Source organism: Peromyscus eremicus, chromosome 5 (genome assembly GCF_949786415.1).
Source record: "Peromyscus eremicus chromosome 5, PerEre_H2_v1, whole genome shotgun sequence".
Taxonomy (NCBI): Eukaryota; Metazoa; Chordata; class Mammalia; order Rodentia; family Cricetidae; genus Peromyscus; species Peromyscus eremicus.
Window position 1 is genome coordinate 84,761,479 of NC_081420.1, and position 23,519 is coordinate 84,784,997.

At 50.7% G+C, this 23,519-nt stretch overlaps 1 protein-coding gene across 1 annotated transcript; it reads right to left on the minus strand.

The window, feature by feature from the left end:
• Positions 1-1,584: 1,584 nt before the first annotated feature.
• Dpep1 (dipeptidase 1) lies at positions 1,585-16,868 on the minus strand. The gene is made up of 11 exons (XM_059262495.1): positions 16,623-16,868; positions 9,292-9,449; positions 3,962-4,094; positions 3,580-3,712; positions 3,318-3,468; positions 3,082-3,151; positions 2,620-2,796; positions 2,452-2,536; positions 2,301-2,376; positions 1,998-2,133; positions 1,585-1,920 (listed from the first exon to the last, which is right to left on the minus strand). Exons 2-11 carry the CDS (start codon positions 9,393-9,395, stop codon positions 1,753-1,755), a joined length of 1,233 nt encoding a protein of 410 aa, XP_059118478.1. The 5' UTR covers positions 9,396-9,449; positions 16,623-16,868; the 3' UTR covers positions 1,585-1,752.
• Between the last annotated feature and the right edge of the window lie 6,651 nt (positions 16,869-23,519).

The window sequence follows — 23,519 nt, forward strand, 5'->3', positions numbered from 1 at the left end:
GGCAACTAAAAATTTTGAGTCAGGGTCTTGCTGTGTAGCCTCGGCTGATCTCAAGCTCATGGTCGTCTTGCCTCAGCCCTCTGAGAGCCAGGGTTACAGGTACGTACCACTATACCTGGGTCTAGGATTATTTTAGGACCTCTGTGTCTTTATTTCCCAGCTGTCAAAATGAGGTGTAATACACTGGAAATACACCAGGGGGACCTTTTCCACTGCTTTGACCACACAGCGGGCACAGAAACCTTTACTAAGCATTTTCTCTTATAAATTGATCCTATGTAGTCACAGGATGTTCCCCAAGACATTTAGACCAGACTAGAGAAGGATGCTGCTCAGTGGGCCATGTTGTGACAGACACAGGAACAGAACCAAGTCTTCTGTGCTAATACCCACAGACTTGGGGGTGGGCAGGCCCCTATCCTTTCATCTCTTGGTGGCATGTGCAAATGGGTAGCCTAGCACATGGAGGACTCTAAAAGCCAACCTGAGGCTGGGCTCAGTTGGTAGCATGCTTGCCTAGCATGCACCGAGTCCCAGGTTTGATCTTCGGCACCATATAAACCAAGTGAGGTGGTCTGTACATGTAATTGAAGCACCTGGGAGGTGAAGGCGGGAGATTCAGAAGTTCAAGATCATTCCATGGTTGCACAGTGAGTTGGAGGACCACCTGGGATACACGAGAGCCTGTCTCAAACAGTGAAAAAGTTAAAGCCAGGTGCATGGCTCTGTGGTCAGCCCCATGGGCTGTAGTTTTGCTCTACCTAGCTTTTTTTTCAGGGAAGGCAGATGTGAAAGGGACAGAGATATATAGCCACGAGGCTTCATATACTCAGGCAGTGCTATCCTTCACCCTTTGTGGGTACCTCTCAGTACATAGGGACAGGCTCTCAACAAAGCAGTCCTTGCCCATGTCCATAAGGAGTGTCTAAGCAGTATGGACCAGAAAGGAGTCATTGGCCACTCAGCAGGACTGTCCCTCACAAGTTGAGTCACAAGATCATCCTTGAATGTCCTCGTTGGAAGGCCTGATTTCACTAACAGCCATGCTGTGTAACACATATGAGACCACCTCTGCCCCTGTGAATCTGGGAAGACCTCCTTTTAACTGTGTGAGATAGCCTTGGAGAGTCCAGGCACCCATCCCATCTAGATCCTACTATCCAAGGCTTGACCAAATTCAGATTTCCTGATTCCTTTCCCAGCACTACAGAACCCAGATAAATGTGTGTATGTGTGAATCTCATATGTGTCAGAGTACATGTGTCCATGTATGATATATATGTGCATCTGAGTGTATGTGTATGTATGGGCTGTGTGCATATGAGTACACATTGTGGGGGTGTTGCGTACATGTGTAAGTGATGGGGGAGGTAGCCACTGGAACCTGGACCATAATTTTTTAAACTAGCCAATGCCCATGTGAGACCTTTTGCAGATATCTGGGTTCTTTCTAGCCCTCCCCTCCAAGAACTCAGATACTTTAATGTCCCTGTTCATACAGGGCCCATTCTCACAAAATCTGCCCTCCAGATGCTCAGCAGTACCTTCCAGGGCTGGGGTACTGACAGCATACATACTCTGCACTTAAAGAGGTCATTGCATTTATTGTATGCCTGTGTCTTGAACTGTCCCCAGATAAGCCCACTGCTTATTGGGGAAAGGGTGTGTTTTTGCAGGGACAACATGGGCTCCTGGCATGTCCAGTCTTCCCTGAGCTCTGAGAGCACTTCGAGAGGTTCTAGTCCTTCGATATCACAGAGGATGCAGACTGAGGAGCAAGGAAGCCAAGGGGACCAGCAGGGCCCCTATCTGGAGGTGGATGCTGGAGGCTTGTGAGTAGCCATAATGTGTCCTGCAGGAGCCGCCTAGCTCATCCAGGGGGATAGGCTCTTCCTCAGGAACTTGCATGTTATTGCTTACCTAAAGACACACCCAAGTTAGGGAGCCTGCCTTGTGGGTGGGGGAAGGGCAGCAAACCCAAATGGCCACTTTCTCACCTGTTCAACTTCAGAGAAGACCCGCATCAGGTTGTTAGATAGTACACCCCTGACCTCTGTGTCTGTCCAGTTCCTCCTGAGAAGCTCCGCTATCAGGTCTGGGTACTTGGAAACATCCTCCAGTCCCTTGGGAAGCCTATGCCAAGACCAAAAGGACCACACATTGCAGACTGGACACTCTCCAGGCATATGAAGGCCAGAAGAGCAGGCTTGCAGCAAAATGCCCTGCACTGTGCTCAGGACACACTTCACCTCCTCTGTCCCATCAGCACATATCAACATAGAACAAGATGTCACTCTTACTCTGTAACGCCATCATAGTCTCCTCCAAGGCCCACAGCCTCAGCGCCTGCCACCTTCTTGATGTGGTCCAAGTGGTCTGTAGGGAGTAGCAGGTATGGGTCCTAAGCAAGGCCCTCCCCAGCTTGGTCACTGTGTGGTCATATCCACTTACCAGCCACTTGAGACAGGGTGGCATCATTTGAGCAGGACACAAACATACTGTAGAAGTTGACCATCACCAGACTCCTTGTGTTCTTCTGCTCAGAGAGGGGTGGGGAATGAAGGTTGGAGAGGACCCGTAGGAGACAAGGGGCTCCCCTTCACTTCTCAGATTCCTTACCACCAGCTCAAGGATGTCATCGGGTACATTCCGCCTGTGTCGACACACGCTGTAGGCTGAGGAGTGGCTGAAGATGACCGGGGCCTTGGATAGCTGCAAAGCATCCCTCATGGTGTCCACAGACACATGGGACAAGTCAATCATGACACCCAGGCGGTTCAGCTCCTTCAGCACTCTCTGCGGGGAGACAGGATTGGGTACACCTCACAGACACTCTGAGCTTGGGGCATGGGAGAGGCAGCACTGGATAGGTGTTAATTAGCCCTTAAGTGGCTGGAGGTTGTGGGGTACTCAGGACCCAGTATTCTGAATGCTCAGGGGTGCCAACAGACTCAACCCTGGAAACGAGCACTGTTAGCTCCGTGTGACTGAGGAGAACACCAAAATCCACTGAGGTGTGACACTGCGCTGGAAACCTTCCTAGCCCTCTGTCCTTTGGGAACTGTGGTCCTTCCCCCTCACCTTCCCAAAGTCTGACAGTCCTTGGCTCTCAGCTTCGTCATCTCCTCTGTCCACCAGCCAGTTGTCAGACCTGAAGAGAAATACACTTGTGTCCAGGGAGCAGGTCAGGAGTGTCACCCTCACCTGCCTAGCTAACGGCCTGGCCTGGAGCTCAGGAGAGTTCTGGGCATGAGTGAGGTCACGTTTGGTCTCCCCTTCTCACCCCATCCCAGGGCCTTCACAGAGGGACCCCTTACCAGGGTGTGTTGCAGTTGTGGGTGAGGGTCAGGTACCGCATGCCCAGATGGTAGAGTGCCCGCAGGACACCCAGGCTGCTGTCGATCAAGTGGCCACCTTCCACACCGATCAGGCTGGCCACTTTCCCCTCCTGGAAAGCCTGTGTGATACCTACAGAGAACAAAGGGGAGGGTTGGCACTAAACATTTGGGATTCCAAGCCCCACCCTCTACTAAAGACTATGCCTGGCAGGAGGGCATCAGGGCCTTGGTGGCACACTACCTGAACTTTTGGTGACACACAAGAAGGTCTCAGGGTAGAGTTGGCACATGCGGTGAATGACATCCATCTGTTCCAATATCCTTTTCACAGCGTCTTTGTTTTGGGTGTCACAAGGCAAGTATGCGGACCAGAACTGGGGGACAAGAGGAAGAGCTGATAGCCCAGACCGCTGATATCTGAGCCTACCCCAGCATACATGTGGGTCTTCTCTCCTGCCCCTTTGGAAGCCCTGGGGGCTGGTCCAGATAGGTGTGCCCTGCCAAGGCCTGTAGCCCAGGGGCCCAGGAGGCATGCTTCTCTAACACAGGCCAAACCTAGACAGTCCCACAGGGAATATAGGGGAGACCCCAGTACAGAACAGATGGGAGAGCAGAGGATGTACCTGGCCCCCCACAAAGCCAGCCCTCAGCTTCGGGATGTTGGTATGTGTCCCGGCCAGTGTGTTCAAGTTGGCCTCCGAGTCGTTCAGCCTGTTGTTGAACAACTTCAGCAGTTGCCAAGGCAAGTCGTTGTGGCTGGAGGGAGGAAGGGCCCAAGGTGGATCAGGAAGTCTGCTTGGGCCTGTCGGCTTCCGAACCAGCTGGCTTCCAGACTGCCCTTCTCCAGTTCAAAATCCCACGGCTCAAGACTATCATGCAGACCTCAGAGGTGGAACACCTTTGACTACACCTGCACACAGGTGAAATTCCTAACTGCACTCCAGGCCAAGTGACCATGAGCTGAGTATGGCTAGGCTGGCCTTCTTATGCGCCCCCACCTCAACCCCCAGGCAGGAGGAGAAGACAGACACCCACTCTGCTGCAAAATCACCTGGGGCTGGGGGCTGGGAACCAGTGCAGGTAGCTTCTAGGAATATGACATTTTCAGTTAAAGATTAAATTTGCCCCTTGAAGGAAAGCTGTGACATATAGGGAGTAGCCTAGTCTCCATCCTCCTGGGGAGTGAGGCATCACTCACAGGATTTAGGCTTGTCTTTGACTCTATTCCTATGGCAAACCCCAGCTCGCCTTTGGCCAGTTCATCTCTGACTCCAAAGGGCTCTGATCCTCTGAGTTCCAAGGAGTTGCAAGTGCTTTCATGGAGGAAGGAGAGGGCCAACAGCCAGTACCTGGGCTAGCACAAGGGCTTTTTGTCACCTCTGCCTATGCTGCCACCGAGCCTGAGCTGTCATTGAACTTCAGCAGAGTCCTCGAGCAGCCAGGGCAGGCTCACTGGAGTCGAGGCTCAGGCCCGGGAGAGCGCTTGCCACAGATCTGCACTGTGCTGGTTTGCATGCACAGGACTGCTGAGGAGGCAGCCACAGCTGCTATCAGTCCTGTGGCCGCAGCCTGTGTTAGCTGGGCCCTCGAGGCCCCCATAAGGTGGGCAGAGACAGTCGCCCCTCCCCAGCTCTGGCTTTGTCCTCATTGTCCACTCCCATCTCTGATCCCAGTTCCTTTTCCCACACCTAGGCTCTGTATCTGTAACATGGGGTACCTTGGTATCCTCCCCAGAGAGTGCATTATTAAGGTAAATAAGTAACGATTAATGTAGTCATTTGGATCTGTCTGGAGAAATGCTTTGTTAGGCATCTTCATTCTTGTTTGTTTGTTTGTTTGTTTGTTTTTCAAGACAAAGGGTTTCTCTGTGTAACAGCGCTAGCTGTCCTGGAATTGGCTCTGTAGACCAGGCTGGCCTGGACCTCACAGAGATCCGCCTGCCTCTGCCTCCCAAGTGCTGGGATTAAGGTTTGTGCCATCACCTCTCAACAAGTCTTCATTCTTATAAGAGCTTCTACAAAAACAGGACAGCTGTCCATCACTAGGCAATGTCATAAAGGCCTCAGTGAGGCACACATACACAGTCCCTTATCCAAATATCATTATGAAACACAGTTTTTTTTTGAGGGATGGTTTCTTTTGAGACAGGGTCTTACTATGTAGCCCTGGAGAGCCTGAAACTCTCCATGTAGCCCAGACCAGCCAAAAATTTTCTGTGATCTTCAAGCCTTCTACATGTTGAGATTACAGGCTTATGCCATTGTGCCAGTCTGTTTGTTGTTTTATTATTATTTAGATTGATCTATTTCATTTTATGTGTATTTTATTTTTTGCTAGCATGTATGTTTATTTTTTGCTAGCATGTATGTGTGTATCATGTGTGTGCCTGGTGCCCACAGAGGTGAGAAGAGGGCACTGGATCACCTGGAACTGAATTTATAGATGGCTGTAAGCTACTGTGTGGGTGTTAAGAACCGGACCCCCAAGCCAGGCAGTGGTGGTGCACGTCTTTAATTCCAGCACTCAGGAGGCAGAGAAAGGCAGATCTGTGAGTTCAAGGCCAGCCTGGTCTATAAATTGAGTTCTAGGTCAGCCAGGGCTGCATAGAGAAACCCTTTCTTGAAAAACAAAACAAAAAAATTTTAATATAAAAAAAATGACCGCTGTGTTCTCATTTCATTCGGTGGCATCTCTCCATCCTTCCAGGAGTACTCCATAAACAGGAAGAAGAAAATTGAGAAGTGGCGTCAGGAATTGTTGGAGAAGTAAAGCCCTAAACCCAAACCAGATCTGTTCAAAGGGATTGGCCAGAAGCATTTCTTCAAGAAGATTGAAGCCGCACACTGCCTGGCCTGTGCCGTGCTGATTCCTGCATAGCACCAGCTCCTCCAGCGGCGTCTGCACTCTGTGGACCATAATCATAACGGAAGGTTGGCTGCTGAGGGGTTCAAGAAAACAAGGCTCCTTGTGGCTAAGAATTTTTTTTTTTCTTCAAGACAGGGTTTCTCTGTGCAGCTTTGCGCCTTTCCTGGAACTCACTCTGTAGCCCAGGCTGGCCTCGAACTCACAGAGATCCACCTGGCTCTGCCTCCCGAGTGCTGGGATTAAAGGCGTGCGCCACCACCGCCCGGCTGGCTAAGAATGTTTTAAACAACAAACCTAGAGCGAAGATGCTGGAAAAATACCTCAAGGGTGAGGATCCTTTTGCCAATGAAACAGTTGATCTTGAGACAGAAGGAGATGAAAATGTAGGAGAGGAGAAGGAGGAGACACCAGAGGAGGTCGCTGCAGAGTCTTAGCAGAGGTGATTACAGCAGCAGTGAGAGCGGGAGAGGGCAAGGAGAGCCAGCTGCAGAGCATGATGAGGTCCTAGCTGAAGTGGAAGGCTCTGTGGACACAGCGGAGACCAGTAGTGACCCGCCGCACACTGAAGAGATGCTGGAAGAGCAGACCTGCGAAACAGCATCTGAAAATGGGAACACCGAAGACAAGGCCCGAAGTGAGGCCGCTGAGGCCAGAAATGAAGCGGTCATGGCAGCAGCAGAAGCAGAGAGCCCCATACCTGTTACAGCTATCCCAGGAATCCTGGACGATGAAGGGGACAAATTGATGCGGACTCTACAGACACTCCCACAGAGTGACCCTTTCTTCCCTGTTTCAAGGGATGAGTTATCTCTTTGGTTTATAAGCAGTACTAGGGTGTGTGTTATTTGGTGGAAAGACTCAGCCATTTCCTTCCCAATGTACCTCAAGGGCTGATGCTGTACAGTGGATGGCTTCCCACCTCTGTTAGAATACAAAGAGGTGAACCATTTTCCCAAGTGGCCTTTGATGGCTCTGTGTGCTGCAGTTAGAATAATAAAAGTAGATCTTCCTGATATTTGGTTTAAAAAAAAAAAAAGACCCAAACCCCAGTTCTCTTCAAGAGCAGCAACTGTTCTTAACCACTCAGCCATCTCTCTAACCCCCTTATTTGTATTTTCTTTTTTATTTGTTTGTTTTTGTTTTTCAAGACAGGGCCTCTCTATGTAGCTCCAGTTATCTTAGAACTCTGTAGACCAGGCTGGCCTCAAACTTCCAGAGATCCACCTGCCTCAGCTTCCTGAGTGCTGGGATTAAAGACGTGTGCCGCTGTGCCTAGAGTTGTTTGTGGTTTTAAGCAGGGCCTTTCTATTAACCCAGACTGGACATGAGCTCATTCTGGAATCCAGGCTGGCCCTATGCCTGCAGTGAGTGACCCTTTAGCCTCAATCTCCCAAGTGTTGGGATTACAAGTGGATGCAGCTACACCCAGCATCATGTGACAGTTGACTTAGGTTTGTGACCAAGTACTAGGTCACCTTCCACCAATCAGTTCTCCTTCACCCTGACCCCATCCACTCCCAGTAATGGCTTTTCCAGAGCCAGCCAATCCAGGAAGCTCCTTTGGGAACTCAGGGAATGTGCCCTTCCCTAGGGCTGGTGCCCAAGCTGTCCCTCAGCAAAGGGATACACAAGCTTTAGTCTCGGCATGTGAAGATCACTCCCAGAAGAAGGTCCGGGATGGGCTGGACTGCCTTTGTCCCTCTTACCCTACCCTTTGCACTTGGCACAGATTTATTACGATGCACTTACTGTATGGATAAATGAATGGGTATGGGCCAGCCAAGGCAGCCTTGCCAGCTCTCTGAGGCAGGGCTAGGCAGGCTCCAGGAAGGGGACTTTAATCTTTTGCCTGAGGACACTTACAGCCTACCTAAGAAATTCATCTCCATCCTGGGGGCTGGGAAGGGGTAGAGCACTTGAATGGGGCTCTAGATACCTCCGGAGCCCCCTGCCACACATGGAACCACTCTGCCCTCTTTCCTCATCCCCTCTCTACCCTCTTTGGGAAGACAAAATGGGACCACAGGACTCCTGTCTCAGAGGAAACAGAGCCACCTCCGCCAAGTCAAACTGCAGTTCTAGCCTCTGTGTGCCTCAGGGATCAAGGGTGCAAGGGTGCCGGTGGGAGGTCCATTAGAGTCTTCCACAATAACGCAATGGAGAGTGATTGGCCAGCAGGAGTAGGCAGATATGATAGCTAGAAGTAGAGTGACCATGCTTCGGCTGGGAGAGGACAGATGGTAAGGAGCTGGTAAAAGGTCTTCAAGCAATGTCAGAGGGATCAGGCAGTGTGAACTGGACATGTGGGACATCTCCACATGCAAGGAACAAGAGAGGCACTGGCGCCGGGCAGTGGTGGCGCACGCCTTTAATCCCAGCACTCGGGAGGCAGAGCCAGGCGGATCTCTGTGAGTTCGAGGCCAGCCTGGGCTACCAAGTGAGTCCCAGGAAAGGCACAAAGCTACACAGAGAAACCCTGTCTCAAAAAAAACCAAAAAAAAAAAAGAGAGGCACTGGCATTTGGCATTTGGCTGGGCACGAGATGGAGGAGAGCTGGAAGGATTGCTCAAGAGGGCCTTACTGGGGTAAAGCCACCCTCGCCTCAGCTTTTCAGCCGAGATTCAAGTAGGGGGCATGGATCGTTCCCTCAGACATATGACTAGAGAGTTGGGAGACCTCAGAATCCCCCAGACACAACCAAAGTAGGAGCTTCAGGAACCCTGGGAGCCGGTGCCGGGATGTTAACGCCTTCCTTCCCTGCCCTCTTTTTTTTTTTTTTTTGTTTTTCGAGACAGGGTTTCTCTGTGTAGCTTTGCACCTTTCCTGGAGCTCACTTGGTAGTCCAGGCTGGCCTCGAACTTATAGAGATCCTCCTGGCTCTGCCTCCTGAGTGCTGGGATTAAAGGCGTGCGCCACCACCGCCCGGCCTTCCCTGCCCTCTTTTGATGAAACCTTTTAGGTCCTAAGACCCTCCACCAAGAAGCCGAAGCCAGAAGACAAGAACCATGGTACAATAGAGAAACTGAGTCCCCAGCAGAGGTGTGAAAGCTTCTGGCCCTTTCAGGCACCTCAATAGGTAGCCACTCACCCATCAATGACCGGTGTGGTCTTCATGATTTCCTCTGCCTTGTTCCGGAATGAGTCGGAAGCACAGATGGCCAGAAGAGGCCAGAGCCACCAGATGATCAACATTACAAGGTCCCCAGGGATCTCCTTCCACAGCTGCCTTGGCACCCCTGTGATAGCCTATACACAGAAAAAGAAAAAAAAGAAAAAAACCCACCTATCTAAGGGCCGGATGGAGCTGCTGTGCCTGTCAGGAGGAAAGACAGAGGCCTTTGGTCCAGGTAATTAAGACTGTGAGTTCTGTTTATAACACCCGGTGTTCAATGAGTAACCACTCCATTCCCTTTCAGGATAGGTAGCAGACAAGCCCATACTGGGTATTGCTGTCTTGGCTAGGCAGAGGTATGGAAAGACACCGGGACTCCAGACCCTGGGAGGGGCTCCGAAGGGGCTCGCACGAGGCAGTTTCTGGTCGTCTAGCCTGCTGGCACATCTGATCCCGGAGGCTTGGTACCTTTATGCAGACCTGCCCTTTGGGTCCAGTTCACTGAAAGTGCCTGAATTCTGACAGGCCAGGATTACAGCATCCACTAAGGGTCCTCCTGATGCCTACCCTCCTCCAGGCAATATCTGGTGCTTCCTTTGCCCCTGGCCCTGAGAAGAAAGGTCATTTCCTAGGCAGGTGTCCGGGCCCCTGGGCCTCAGTTTCCTTCCTGTTGACAGCACCTCAAATGGTTGTTGGGGAGACTGGGTCAGGTAGCACCTATCAATGTACCTCATCACTGGAGAAGAGCCACATTTATGTCATCTGCCGAGCTCCCACTGTCTCTTGGCAAAGAGGCCCCAAGAATCCTTAGTACCAGGACCCTATACAGAAAGTGCCACTGTCCGTGTACCTCCGTGGTATCTGAGTCATCCTAGGTGTCCACACACATGCTACCCCACTGACCCATTGCAGACAAGAGGGCCGTGGAGGCCTCCTGCTCTGATAGCTGCCATAGTTCCTGGGCTTGCAGTGTGGTCTGTGTCTGTGTTTTAAGGCTATTGAGTGGGGGAGGGGGACAGGAAAGAACTTGCAGGGTAAGATACTGCCTGAGGCTGGACTGGAACTCACTTTGTACTCAGACTGGCGTGAAACTTCTAGTGAGCCTGCTGCCCTAGTCTCCCGAGTGCTGACACTACAGCCGTGCACCTCCACACCCCAGGCTTTCACTACGTTTTCCAAGTTATTTTCCTTCTTCAACCCCTACAATTAGCCCGTTCATTTTTCTGTTACTCCCTTGCTAGCATTTTCTCTCCTTGTTTAGCAGGCTTACATAACCCTGTGTACCTTGCAGAATCCTTAGCGCCCACATCATGGTCCACCACATCCCTTTAGGAACAGTACACCGTGGATTCATTTGCTTCCTCTTATTTTCTCTTCTGGTATTTTGCTTGTCTGCAATTCTTCTTCGGGTAAAGTCTCCTGAAATACTGTTGTCAGGTCTGCGTTCTCATCCTCACCGAATGAGTCCGTCAGCCCCTCCCCACTGCTTCCAGCACCACCGTGTAGTGTCTGGACCATTCTGGAAATGCTGTTTGAGCTCTGGGTCTCCACACCTGGGAGCATCTCTTTATGATGCTTCCCCAGGAAGGACCGAACCTTCTGTTTAGACCTGCCTGGCTCTTGGTTATGCACGTCTTCCCATGTGTGAATTCATATTTGTTGTTGTTGAGATGGTCTTGTGTCACTAGGACTGGCACTGAACTCTTTTTGTTGTTGTTGTTGTTTTGTTTTTGAGATAGGGTTTCTCTGTGTTGTCCTGGCTGTCTTGGAGTCACTCTGCAGACCAGGCTGGCCTGGAACTCAAGAGTTCTGAGTGCCTCTGAGCACCCTGCCTCCTGAGTGCTGACAAAAAAGGCGTGCACCACCATCGCCTGGCTTGGCCTTGGACTCTTAGCCTTCTGGCCCTGTCACCCAAGTGCAGGGTTATACAAGTACACCACCGCACCCGTCTTGGATTGTTAAAAACTACTTTTCAATTTTCTCCTGTCATCCTTGTATTGGTTTAAAAGCCCTAAAAGGGCTGGGGAATGTTGCTCAGTGGTATAGCATTTGCCTAGAATATATAAAGCTGGGGTTCAGCTTCAGGTGCCAAAAACACAAAAACAAAATAGTGTGGCCTTGTGGGCTTCCAGTTCAAATCCTGGGTTCCTATACTGTTGGTCCATTCAGAATTTTATCAGTTGGTCAGTTTTTCAGCCTCAGCTTCTTTGGAACTGAGAAGTCATTGTGTTACCTCCTTATCGACAGGAAAAGTTAGACAGTGGTTCTCAACCTAACGCTGCAACCCTTTGATGCAGTTCCTCAAGCTGTGGCGACCCCCACCATGAAGTTATTTTCCATGATGCCTTGTAGCTGTAATTCTGCTATTTTTATGAATTGAAATATAAATAACTGAGATGCAGGATATCTGATATGAGACCCCTCGGTTGTAAGACCTTGTCTTTACAAACTGTGTCTTACTGTGTGTTCTGAACTTCTGATTGTCCCGTGCTCTCCCACTGGGTGCCGTTCCCACAGTCTTCCAGTCTCCTGATACTCCAGTCTCCTCTCACCACCTAGCTCCCTTCTTCCCTCCCAGACGCTCTCATCTGACTTTGCCTCCTTCGGGATCCCTGGCTGCCAGCTGGGAGCCTACAGCTTCCACTTACCATCTGCACTTTAACTGTTCCTCCTCTTTGGCTTAGCCTCTTTCTTGACTAGGACAAGTCCTCACAACATTCTCTGGCAGCGGGTGTGTAGGGGCTCCATCTCTGAGCTTTCACAAGCCTGCATTATGTCTATTCAGCTTTCACACCAGGTCAACAGTTTTGCTCGATGTGCAGTTCTGGGGTGTAAATCATTTCCCCATGATCTTGAAGGCTCTGCAGTCTGTCTCACTTGAACTTTTGGTAGGAACAACATCATATCAGCTGATTCAGAAATAATAACTTATTACTCTAGTTCTTTGTAGATAGCATGCTTTTTCTTCTCTGGACATTATCACCTCTTCATCCTGACAGTTCTGTGGTTTCTCAATGAATGACATGCTTTTGAGTCTTTCTTTTCTTCTCTTTATTTTTTTAGACAGGGTCTCCTGTATCTTCCAACTCATTAATTGAGCGTGACCTTGAATTTAGGATTTTCCAGCCTCCTACTGCTCAGTGTGGGATTACAGGTATGTGCCAACACACCTGGTTTATGAGGCACTGGGCATAGAGTCCTTGAGTTCATATGTGCTAGGAAAGGACTCCTCCAGTTGAAGTACATCTCTAGCTCCCCCTTTTATGGACATGTTCATTTGTACACATGTTACATTTTGTTCACATTTGCCCCCATGCCTCTCCCAGCCTTCTTTTCACCTTTCTTGTGGGTGTGTCTATGTGTAGGTGGGTGTGTGTTTGTGTGTATGCAGGTACACATGTGTGTGCAAGTGATGTAGCCTACAAGGCTAGACCATTTTGTTTTTGGAGTGAGTGAAGTGGAACCCTAGCTTTGTGCATCTGAAGCCAGAGGCCAGCCTTTTTTGAGAAAGGTCTCTCACTGGTGTCATTCCCTGGGAACGGGATTTTCGAGACGGATCTCTCACTGGGACCTGGGGTTTACTGATTCGGCTAGGCAGGCTGGCCAGTGAGCACCAGTGAGCTGCCTGTCTGTGATTCTCTCACACAGCATTTTATGTGAGGGGTAGGGATCAAACTCAGGTCCTCATGTTTATGTGGCAAATAGTTTACCTATTGAGCCATCTCCCCACACCCTGCTTTTCATTCTGAGGTGGTGACTTAGCTGGCCTTGGCCTTGAACTTTCAGTCCTCCTACCTAGGCTCACACCCCATGCCCTGCCTTGTTTCAGGTTTCTGTGTGACTGTGTATGTGTGTGTGTTTCTTTTTCTGTGACCTTGGGTGACTTCCTCCCTTTGTCGTCATGTTTGACTTCAGAAATTATATATCCAACTTCCCAAGACTGCCTTCGCGCTCTGCCCTTGGCATTCTGCTCTGGTTACGAAAGCCACATCCGTCTGCAGCAACACTATTTTCTTTCGTTCCCTTGGTTTACTGAATGAACTCCAGCCTCTGTTTTCCTGTTTTCTGGACCTTCCATTGATTGCACTGACCGCATTCCATGACCAGCTGGCAATCCCTGGGCTGGGCTGGGCTGTGTGGGCTCCTTCTCAGTTTCGGCTTAAATGCAACAAAAGGAGCCCACCACAACAACTACAGGGTCCTTAAAGTGAGCCAGAAACACTGTTGAGAAAGGCTGTCCTCGTTCTGGAATATTTCTGTCTCAGGGATGTCTCTTAATATTTTCCTTCTTCCTTGACTGGGTTATAGTTCTCTCTGTCTGTCTCTGTCTCTCTCTCTCTCTTTCTGTCTCTCATCTCATCTCTGGCATTTCCAGAATCCCAGTGTCAACCAACTCCAACTTCAGCTATCTGCACCATCTCTGCTGGGTTGGGGAGCCTCCCTTCAGTCGGTCTGTAAACACTCTCCACAGGGCTCGACCCTTCACAGATTTCCTCCCTCACATCTCTCCTTCCCACTGTGTGCTGTGACCTTTGCCTTCTGACCAACCCTTTCTGCTCTCCTGGTATTGCAGATTCTTCTGGAATTTTTCCCTTCCTTCCTCTTGATGGTTAAGAACAGGAGGCTTTACACATATCCCGCTGATACCTCCTAGAGGATTCAGTGGGAGCAGGAGCTGGTACTATGTTTGTTTCTGTTTTGACTTGGTGTGGGGTGACTTTTTAAAAATTTTGTTATGTTTAGTTTGGTGTTTTGTTGTTTTTAAAATAGGATCCCATTCTGCAGCCTACGCTGGCCTTGAACTCTCAGTGATCTCAGTCTTAGCCTCCCAGGAGCCAGGATGACAAGCCTAAGTCTCACGTGGTAGTGTGTCTGTTCTTAATTGCTATTTCTTCCACTGGTCCGAACGTCATGCATGGCAGGGTCTCCGGTGCCCTCACGTTCTTGACTGGCCTAGATGCTTCCCCATGGAAAGATCCAGGACCTGACCGGGCGGCAGCATTCTGGAGTGTGTTTGGCCTGATTCCATACATAGAATCACTACAGGAAACAGGTACAGGCATTAGGAGCACCAGCTTTAGACCAAGACAACCCTAGTTTAGGTTCCTGGCTGTGACAGATCCAAACATCCCTGATATGGCTGTGCCCAGACCTCCCCAGACTATACCTGTCACCACTCGACATTGACCCAGCTCCACGGGGGGTCAAGCTAACAGTCCTGATGCACAGACAGCAGCAGGCCAGAAATCAAGTGGCTTCTCTGGGTCATCCAGCTCTTTTTTTCTTTTTACATTTTTGCTTGTTTATTCTCTCTCTCTCTCTCTCTCTCTCTCTCTCTCTCTCTTACATTTTTGCTTGTTTATTCTCTCTCTCTCTCTCTCTCTCTCTCTCTCTCTCTCTCTCTATACATGTATATTGCATATCTGTGTATATGTACATGAATGTGTGTGTGTTTCAGACACTGCTTTCTACCTGCCTTGATGATCCCTTCTCAAGAGATCTACACCCAAACCTTGCTTCAAGTTTTGCTTTCAAACTGACAGTTGGCCTTGAACGACATCCCTTTATTCTATGCACAGGATGGTGTTACTCATTAGAAAGACATGCTCACTTACCAAAAGCAGAAGAAACACAGTAAATAAACACACAGTACCTAAACAGTGCTATTCAGTTCCAACCAGAGCCAGAGAGGACGCCACAGGAGCAACACAGGAAGTTCACAGTGGATCCATGAACCGTTTCCCAACCCAGAAAATGTGCTACATTGAGAGGGGCACCCCAATAGGCCTGGAGTGACCAAGTTCTGACACCGAAGCCCCTGGAATAAATTACTAGCCAGGGCTTATCACAGTTCCTTATACCAAGCCACATGATGTGGGACCATAGGAAGCTGCTGCTAAGCTTCTCTTGTAACCTGAGACCCAGATGGGCTAACTTGACCCTGATCATGCCACCAGGCAGCCACAGAGCAGATGAGATAACTGCATAGCAGCACAGAGACCTCAGATCTGTGACTCCACGTCCTCCAATAAACACAGGTCACAGAGCACACGCAAACACAAAGACAGCTGAACTACATCCATATGGTTAACACTCACACACAGCAAAACCACAGACAGACTCCACACACATGTTTATAAATGTACGTTACAAGTGTACTCCCTTGTAAACACCATCCAGAGCAAACACATGTGGACACATACATCCATGTTTGACTGTTACTCTCTGTACAGAGGGGTCCATGCGAACACAGGTCTACCAGGTCCCACACATTTTCACAGATCAGCACAGACAGAAACCCTTGGGCACACCCCAAACAAGCAGTTCCAGATGTGTGGACAAGCTTATGAATATATGTGTGATGTTTTCCATACATATTAAACAAACCTAGACAGCTACACATGTGCCCACATAAGTCTATCATCTCTCCACATAAGACTCGGGGGCCTCACACTCTGCATATGGCCCTGTCACACTTACCAGTGGCCCGGGGTGGTCACAGCCAGCCACTCTGGGTAGTAGTTGGTTCCTAGGCCCACTCATGTGCCTGAGTGCTGCATTCAGTTTCATATGACTACTTGTGGATTCTGGAACCTAGGGCCCCCAAATAAGCTTCCAGGAAGGCTGCATGTGGAGTGGAGACCTGAATGTCATCTATCCTATGTTCTTTTCCCCAGAGGATGTCATTGGGTCACAGATGGCCCAGCAGACCAGCCTGTCTCCCAGCTGCATACCAGGCTGATATCTGCACAGAAAGATCCCCCAGACAGCTGAATTTTCAGGCCTCTCTCCCCAAAGCCTAGCTCCCTCCCCAGGGTTCATGTCCTATGGTATCTCAGGCCGCCTGAAGAACAGCTTTCACTCCCATCACCTCCAGTTCATCCTCAGGTGGTGAATTCTTCATATCTCTCCTCATCCCTCCCAGGAGTCCTGTACGGCTCCTGGTGAGCTGCTCCACCAAGTCATCTGTCTCTTTTGTCACCCCAGCCTTGCATGTCCCGGCTGCATCTAAAAAGGTCCTGCTCTTAGCTTCATCCTCCCCCTCCGCCACACTGTCCCGGGCATCCAGATACAACACTTTTGTTCTGCCTGGGGCTAATGAGGCCCCTCTGTCCATCACCTGAAAGCTCTCAGCCTTGCAAACCCTCTCCCTTCAAGGTGTTGCATGATGTCGTTCACCGGACCTACAGACACTGCTCACTATCCTGCTCGTGGGATGTTTTCTACCCAGAAATGGAAAAGACTTTCTGTACCTCATTATTGCTTGGCCTCTACCCAGGTCTACTTCCCAGCACCCCAACACTCACCACGAGCACACGCAGGTCAAGGGGTACAAATGTAGCTTCAGTCCTGTGGCTGAAACCCAGAGAGACAGACAGCCCGCTCCCGAGTTCTCCAGCTTTGAAGGGCCACCTCTTTAAAAGGGAAACTCCCCGGGGCTTCACGATGTGCCAAGGAGAGCAGACAGGGCTAATGCCTCACACATGCCGGCTGTTCCTTGTCTCTGAAAGGCACGCACGCCCTCAGTAATGAAGAACATCCGGTGGGATCCGGGTCTCTGGGTCAAAAATCTGCAGGATGACAAGCCTTTGGGGCCACAGGCAGTAACTTGGGCTCTCCACCTCAGAGGTCGCGGTACCAGCATCAAGTTATCTGAGCTATGCACCAGGTTAACTAAGTTAGGCTTCAGGTTAACTGAGTTAAGAAGCCAGAGGAGGCGTCTGGGCTGTGGGCTTCAGAGTGTGTGCGTGCTCTCGGGCTCATTTTGCTGAGCTCAGTGTTCTGAGGTAGCCTTGGGATTTGGAGCCACGTTTTCCTGCACTTTCTGATCCCTTATCACGCCGCTTATTACTGCAGTACGAATGACCTGGGCTTCCTAGTTGGGAGAGTTACTTCCCCAACCTAGGAACCTAGGAATGAACCAGCAGCACTAGGGCCGGTCCTGGGGGCCCCTGGATCCTTTTTTTTTTTTGTTTTTTTGTTTTTTTTTGGTTTTTCGAGACAGGGTTTCTCTGTGTAGCTTTGCGCCTTTTCCTGGAACTCACTTGGTAGCCCAGGCTGGCCTTGAACTCACAGAGATCCGCCTGGCTCTGCCTCCCGAGTGCTGGGATTAAAGGCGTGCGCCACCACCGCCCGGCTCCCTGGATCCTTTATTCAAACAAGCAGGGCTGAATTTTCTCCATCCTCGCCATAAGGAGAACCAGAAAGCAACCTCAGATTGGAATGTTCTGGCAGAACTACAGGCCTTTCGAAACTGTGGGAGGGTCTGGTGACTTGTGGTGAGCCAGAGGCTAGGCTTCGGAGCCGCTTCAAAATTCTGTGGTGGCAGAGAGCAGGGCATCCCTGGTGGGCTCTGGAAGATGGGAGGAAAGGCCAGGCCACTCGCCAGCTCCACCTGGACAACCTGGTTAGCCGGTGATGCTATTCAGACCCCAGGTCTCAGAAGGGGACAGGCACAGGGGAGGAGCCTGAGATGCAGACTGGGGACCTCCCTATCCTAGGTGAAGGGGTCTGGAGAGGAGTGGGACACAGACAGGGACAAACCATATCCTGCTTTCCCTCTGGAGCCAATTAACTCTACCTTAGCCACCCAGTGCAGAGACCCCACTCGTGTGGGTACAGGGGTGGGCCAGGATCAGGACCAGGGAGAAGAGGCTGGGGAGAGCCCTTGTCCTGGAGGAGGTGAGGGCTCTGGATAAGGACCTGGCAAATGGATCTAACCCACATTTGGATAGCTTTGGGGTCCCTGCTGACTCTGGATACTCAGGGTCCCCAGATGCCTCCTGAGTCCTTAGTTCTTTTAGGGGTTGTCAGGTCAAGTCCCCAAGTACCCTACTTCTACTTGGGGGGTCTGCCTCCTTGCACATTTAGGAGCTGGGCAAACACAGGACATTGGGGCTAGGAAAGGATGATGGCACTTGGCCTCCTATTCCTGCTGGTACCCTAGGAAGCTCACTAATCTTTCTGAAAGTCCTTGAAGAGAAAACACCTTAGCATGCTGTTAAACCAGGAGCACCTCATAAAAGGCCACCAGCAAATGGCCTCAGGATCATTATAGAACTCCAGCTCCTCTGGGGATGAGGCTGCAGGGGGCTTACCACCTGCTTGAGTGGGGCATCTGGGGGAAGGCCCACAAGGCCTATTGAATGGATACAGCAGTGCTCAGGAGCATTGAGAAGTATCCCATCTACACCCTGGAAAGCCCAGAGCTGCCTTAAAGCCCTGTCTTCACCTTGAGGGTCTTAGTTTTTGCTTTGATACGTTTTTACAAGCAAGTCTGATGCGTGTGTATTATCTGCCCCAGCTTGAGGCGACTGCCTGGGCAGAGCACCCAAGTGGCCTCCTGTCTGTCTTCAGCACTGAAGACAGGGCAACTTCCTGCTGTTGACTAGACAGCCTGAAGCCTCTAAGACAGACATGGCCTCTGTCTCTAGAAGTGTGTTCAGTGTAAGTCCACATGCTAACTGAGCAACGACTGTACACTGAGGAAGCTCTGTGTGTGTGTGAGGCAGAACTGCTCTTTCCCCCTCCATGCACTTGCAACCCAAACCTAGAGGAGAGGGGGCTGGGCTCTGTCTTGACTCCTCCCTCTCTTCTTCTGACTCTCCACCAACTCGGATCCATGTCTTCAGGCTCAGCTTCCTTAGTTCTTCACAGACCAAATCCTAGGGGATCCCTGTATGAATCTAGCTGCCTGTTCCCTTTCTACCACACCCTATCATGACTCTTAATTGTAATAGCAGACAGTTGTCCTCAACCCAGCTAAGGAGAGGCCTCCTACAGACCTTCTCCAGTACCCTTCTACCCACCCCTCAGTTCCTCCCTCTAGCCGGGTGGACAATGGTCAGAGCTGACCATTGCTTACAATGGCCTTTGCTTCCCAGGATTTTTGCCTTGAATGCAGATCTTACCCTCACTTCCTGGAGATGTCTCAGCCCTTTGGGTTCCACCACTCTATGGACTATGCTGCCTTGATAAAACCGTCACTGTCCTGCCGGTTTTCAGCCTGGCCATTCTCCTAGCTGTCCTTGGGCACCACTTGGATTACAAGCTTCAGGTGATCTTCAGCCCTCAGGGGTCCCTCAGACTCGCAAGTGGCTCCAGAGTAAGCAGTTCGGCACCCACCTGGACCCTTTCAGCAGGACCCAACACTCTCCACACAGTATGTGCCAAGGAGTCGGAGAACTATGTGATGCTCACTGGGGACCTCCTGCGCCAGCTCTTGACCTTGAGCTTTTCTAGCCATATATATTCCCAAGTGTCTATGAATCTGCTAAGAGCCTGCCTCTCCCTCCCACAGAGGCAGATTAGCTAGTGTCTCCACTGGCTGACTCTATTAATACTTTACTGACAAACTCTGCCATATCCCTCCTCTGAGACTGTGTCCCATGACCCATCTCCCCCATCTGCTGCTGCCCCTAACAGATGGGGTGTAGGTCCTTCAGCTGCCTGGGTGACCTTGCCTGTCTCAGAGTCCGTCTCTGCTCTTACAACTGCCCCATTCTCTAGAATCCCCCAGAACCTAGCCCGGGTTCCCAGACCCGGCTGCTTCTTGAGCACCTCTGGCTGGAAATGTAGAGCATTTTCAGCTCAATACATTCCCTCATCTTGTATCATCATGGCCTTCCCTCTTCCTGCAAGCTCCAGCAGACCTTCAGGATCTTCACTGTCTCCTCACTGTGAGATGGTTAACTTTATGTCAGAGTGACTGGCCCTCAGGATTCCAGAGCAGGTCACTTTTTCTTGGAGTGTCTGAAAGTATTTCTAGATGAAACTCACAATCACAAAGCAGATGCCTCCAAGGTAGGTGGGTCTCGAGGGCACCATTGGGGGCCAGAATGGAACATGAGGTTCTCAAGTGCACGCACACTCCCCCACCTGCTGAGGTTCTCAAGTGCACGCACACTCCCCCACCTGCTGAGGTTCCCAAGTGCACGCACACTCCCCCACCTGCTGAGGTTCCCAAGTGCACGCACACTCCCCCACCTGCTGAGGTTCCCAAGTGCACGCACACTCCCCCACCTGCTGAGGTTCCCAAGTGCACGCACACTCCCCCACCTGCTGAGGTTCCCAAGTGCACGCACACTCCCCCACCTGCTGAGGTTCCCAAGTGCACGCACACTCCCCCACCTGCTGACAAGCGGGACTGTCCTCACCTGACTTTAGCATCAGCCGGAGCTTGTACCCCAGCTTTCTGGCTTCCCACTTGCTAGCTGTGGAACCAAGTCTTACTAATGCATCTCTGCACACTACCCACACTTTCTGTCGGCTCTGTGTCTCTGGGGACTTTGTCTCATACTTGCATCCTTCAGTAAACCCAGTCAGAGGAGCCTGCATGCCCCACTGATACCTGGTCAGCCTCTCTCTGTGTTCTCAGTACTGTGGTACGATGTCTTTTACCCTGGCTTAAAGACCACTCAGAACCCTCAGAGGTCCCATCCCCACAGAGAAGACCTTTAGGGGACCTTCCATGACATATGATATGACCCCAGCTTCACCCTACTCCCTCTCTGCGCCGCCCTATCTATCTAGCGCATTCTAACTCTCCAGGTATGCTCAAGGCCGCAGGACATTTGCATCTACCTAAACGTTCTGTTCAGAAGCCCAGGGCCTCTGCACGCTTCCTCTGTGGCCAGCCTCTCTCAGCACTTTTTCATGCTTCCTAGGCCTCCCCAGCTTCTAGCAGCTGCAGATTGCTCAGGGTTGGCTTATTGTCTGGTCCTCCCCCTAGGGAGAGGTCCATGACCTCAGAGGTCTAGTTTGTTCATTCTGGTATGTTCTGCCAAGAATGAATTATGAGGGGTCAAGGAGTGAAGTGCAGACTCAGTTTTTCCGAAGCCTGTTTAGCCATCCTGGCTCCATTGCTGCCTCCACACTTGACCTCCATGTTTGCCTAGGATCCGTGGCCATGCCTGGGAGGTCCAGTTGGTTTTGAGGCAGATGGAGCAGCTGGTGGGAGGGCAGAAGGGTGGTTTGTCCCCAGGATGGGCCATCTCTGTGACTCTGTGCTAATCCTAGTGACTACTCCTGGCCATTTTGTTTGTTTGTTTGTTTGTTTGTTTGTTTGTTTGTTTTTCAGTTTCTGAGCCAGGTTCCGGTGCAGACGTTCAGGTGCTTCCTATTGTTAAGAAGTTCACGGGGCATCTAAGTGCACGCGACATCTGCAGGTGAGTTTGAAGTCCACGCACCTTACCATGAGTCTGGGTAGGTCCTATTGGTCATTGTTGAAGATTATTATCTGCTCTAAGCTTCCTCCCTGGGTGGGGTGGGTCCAAGGCCAGCCTATCTGTTGACATCTCCGCTGCTTCCTCAGCAAATCGCCTGATAAACCCTTGATCATGACCTCAGAAGCCCAGCCTCCCACACTGCATGCCAGAAAAACAGAGTCAGAGTCTGGGCAGGGAACAGAAGAGAGGAGGGGCACCTGTGTGGGCTGCAAGGTCCTGGACTGGGAAATGGGGAGGAGGGAACGCTCGGTTGACAGAGACACGGCATTCCACAACTCCTCATCCTGTCTGAGAACCTGTGGCTGGTGAACACTCGGGAGCAAGGCCGGGCACTCAAGCCCGTCTCAGGGAAGTGCCCTGCAAAGCTGCTCATGCTCAGTCTTGAACTCCAGACAAGGAGACAGGCCGACCCACAGAGCTGGTGTTCCTGTCACCACACACATCATCCGCCAGGTTACTGCAGCTGTTGCCCTCTGCTGGCTGTGTCCCCACCTGCTTTCCCTGGGGACTGAGGACAGTCTTGGGGGGGGGGGGAGGATAAGGACAAATGTAAACCTAGGGAGTCACGTGACCCAGGAAAGCTGTTCCTCATTGTTCATGGTGGGCTCAGTTTACAAACCCTGAGGACCTGACCGGACTGCCAAGTGCTTGGTGCTGCCACTGCTGTCCATGGCCCCCTCTCTCCAAGGTCCCACTTGTTAATTTCCAGCCTTTCTCCCAGGAAGCAAGCCCTGCTGCTATTTTTGCCTAGCTCGGCAACCCCAGGAATGAAAGCACAGGGTCATAGGAATAGGAGCCGTGATTCATACTCTGGCACAGCGTCACGTGGGTTCTAATCTCTTGCCTGGGCCACTGTGGTTGATCTTCTGACCTTGAAACTCTCAGGACTGTGTGAGGTAGAAGGGGACCCAATAGGTAAAGCCCACCCTCCACCTGACTCATACCAAACTGAAAACCCACCTCTTAGAAGGGCCACCATTACTGCTTCTGCTTCCCTGTGGGTACTGTGGTCAGCATCCATCTAGCATGCTCACCTGCACTCAGGGAACTCCTACTGCCATTCCTGTCCTTAGTCCTCAGAGCTGACACTGACCTAGGACACCAAATTCCTCAGTGGGAGATGTTTCCTTTATGGAGAGGAGACCTCAGGAGGCCCAGAGAAAGTATGAAAAGGTGGATTTGAAGGTGAGGGAAATGTCCTGATGCCTTTCCTGACTAGGAGGCCAAGCCGTGGTTCATCCCATTTCAGGGGGCAATTAATCTTTTATCTCAGGGGACAATTAATCTTTCATCTCAGGAACGATTAATCTTTCATCTCAGGAGGCAACTTCTCCCATCTCAGGGGGCAATTCATCCCATCTCAGGGGAAAATTCATCCCATCTCAGGGAGCAACTAATCTTTCGTCTCAGGGGGCAATTCATCCCATCCCTAGGGAAATGCCCTGACCTGCTTTACACTGAAGTTTCTCTACTACATGAAGTCATGTAGCTATGGTGCCTCAGCAGGCTCTACCTAAGACCCAGTTTGGACCTGAGACTTTCTTTCTAGAAAAAATGTTCTGTGACGCTATAGAACCAGGCCTCCACCTTCCCTTTAGCGTCTAAAGAAAAGAGAGGGTTAAATGACCACAGGAAAAATAATATGGCTGCTTAGGGGGAAAAAAGGATTTAAGAGAAAATTTAAGAAGGGCGTGGCAGCCTATACCTTTAATCCCAGCACTCCAGAGGCAGAGACAGGCAGATCTCTGTGAGTTCAAGACAGCCTAGTCTACAGAACAAATTCCAGTACAGCCAGGGCTATATAAAGAGACTGTCTCAAGGAACAAAATAAAACAAAAAAAGAAACAAAGAAATTCAAATCAAACCTAAGAATAATCTAAGAATTGCTCGTAATGCAATCATGCTGTGCTTTCATTCCAGGGCCTTCCACAGGGTAGGCATGCACTCCTCCCCTGAGCTCTGGCCCCTCAGTCTGCA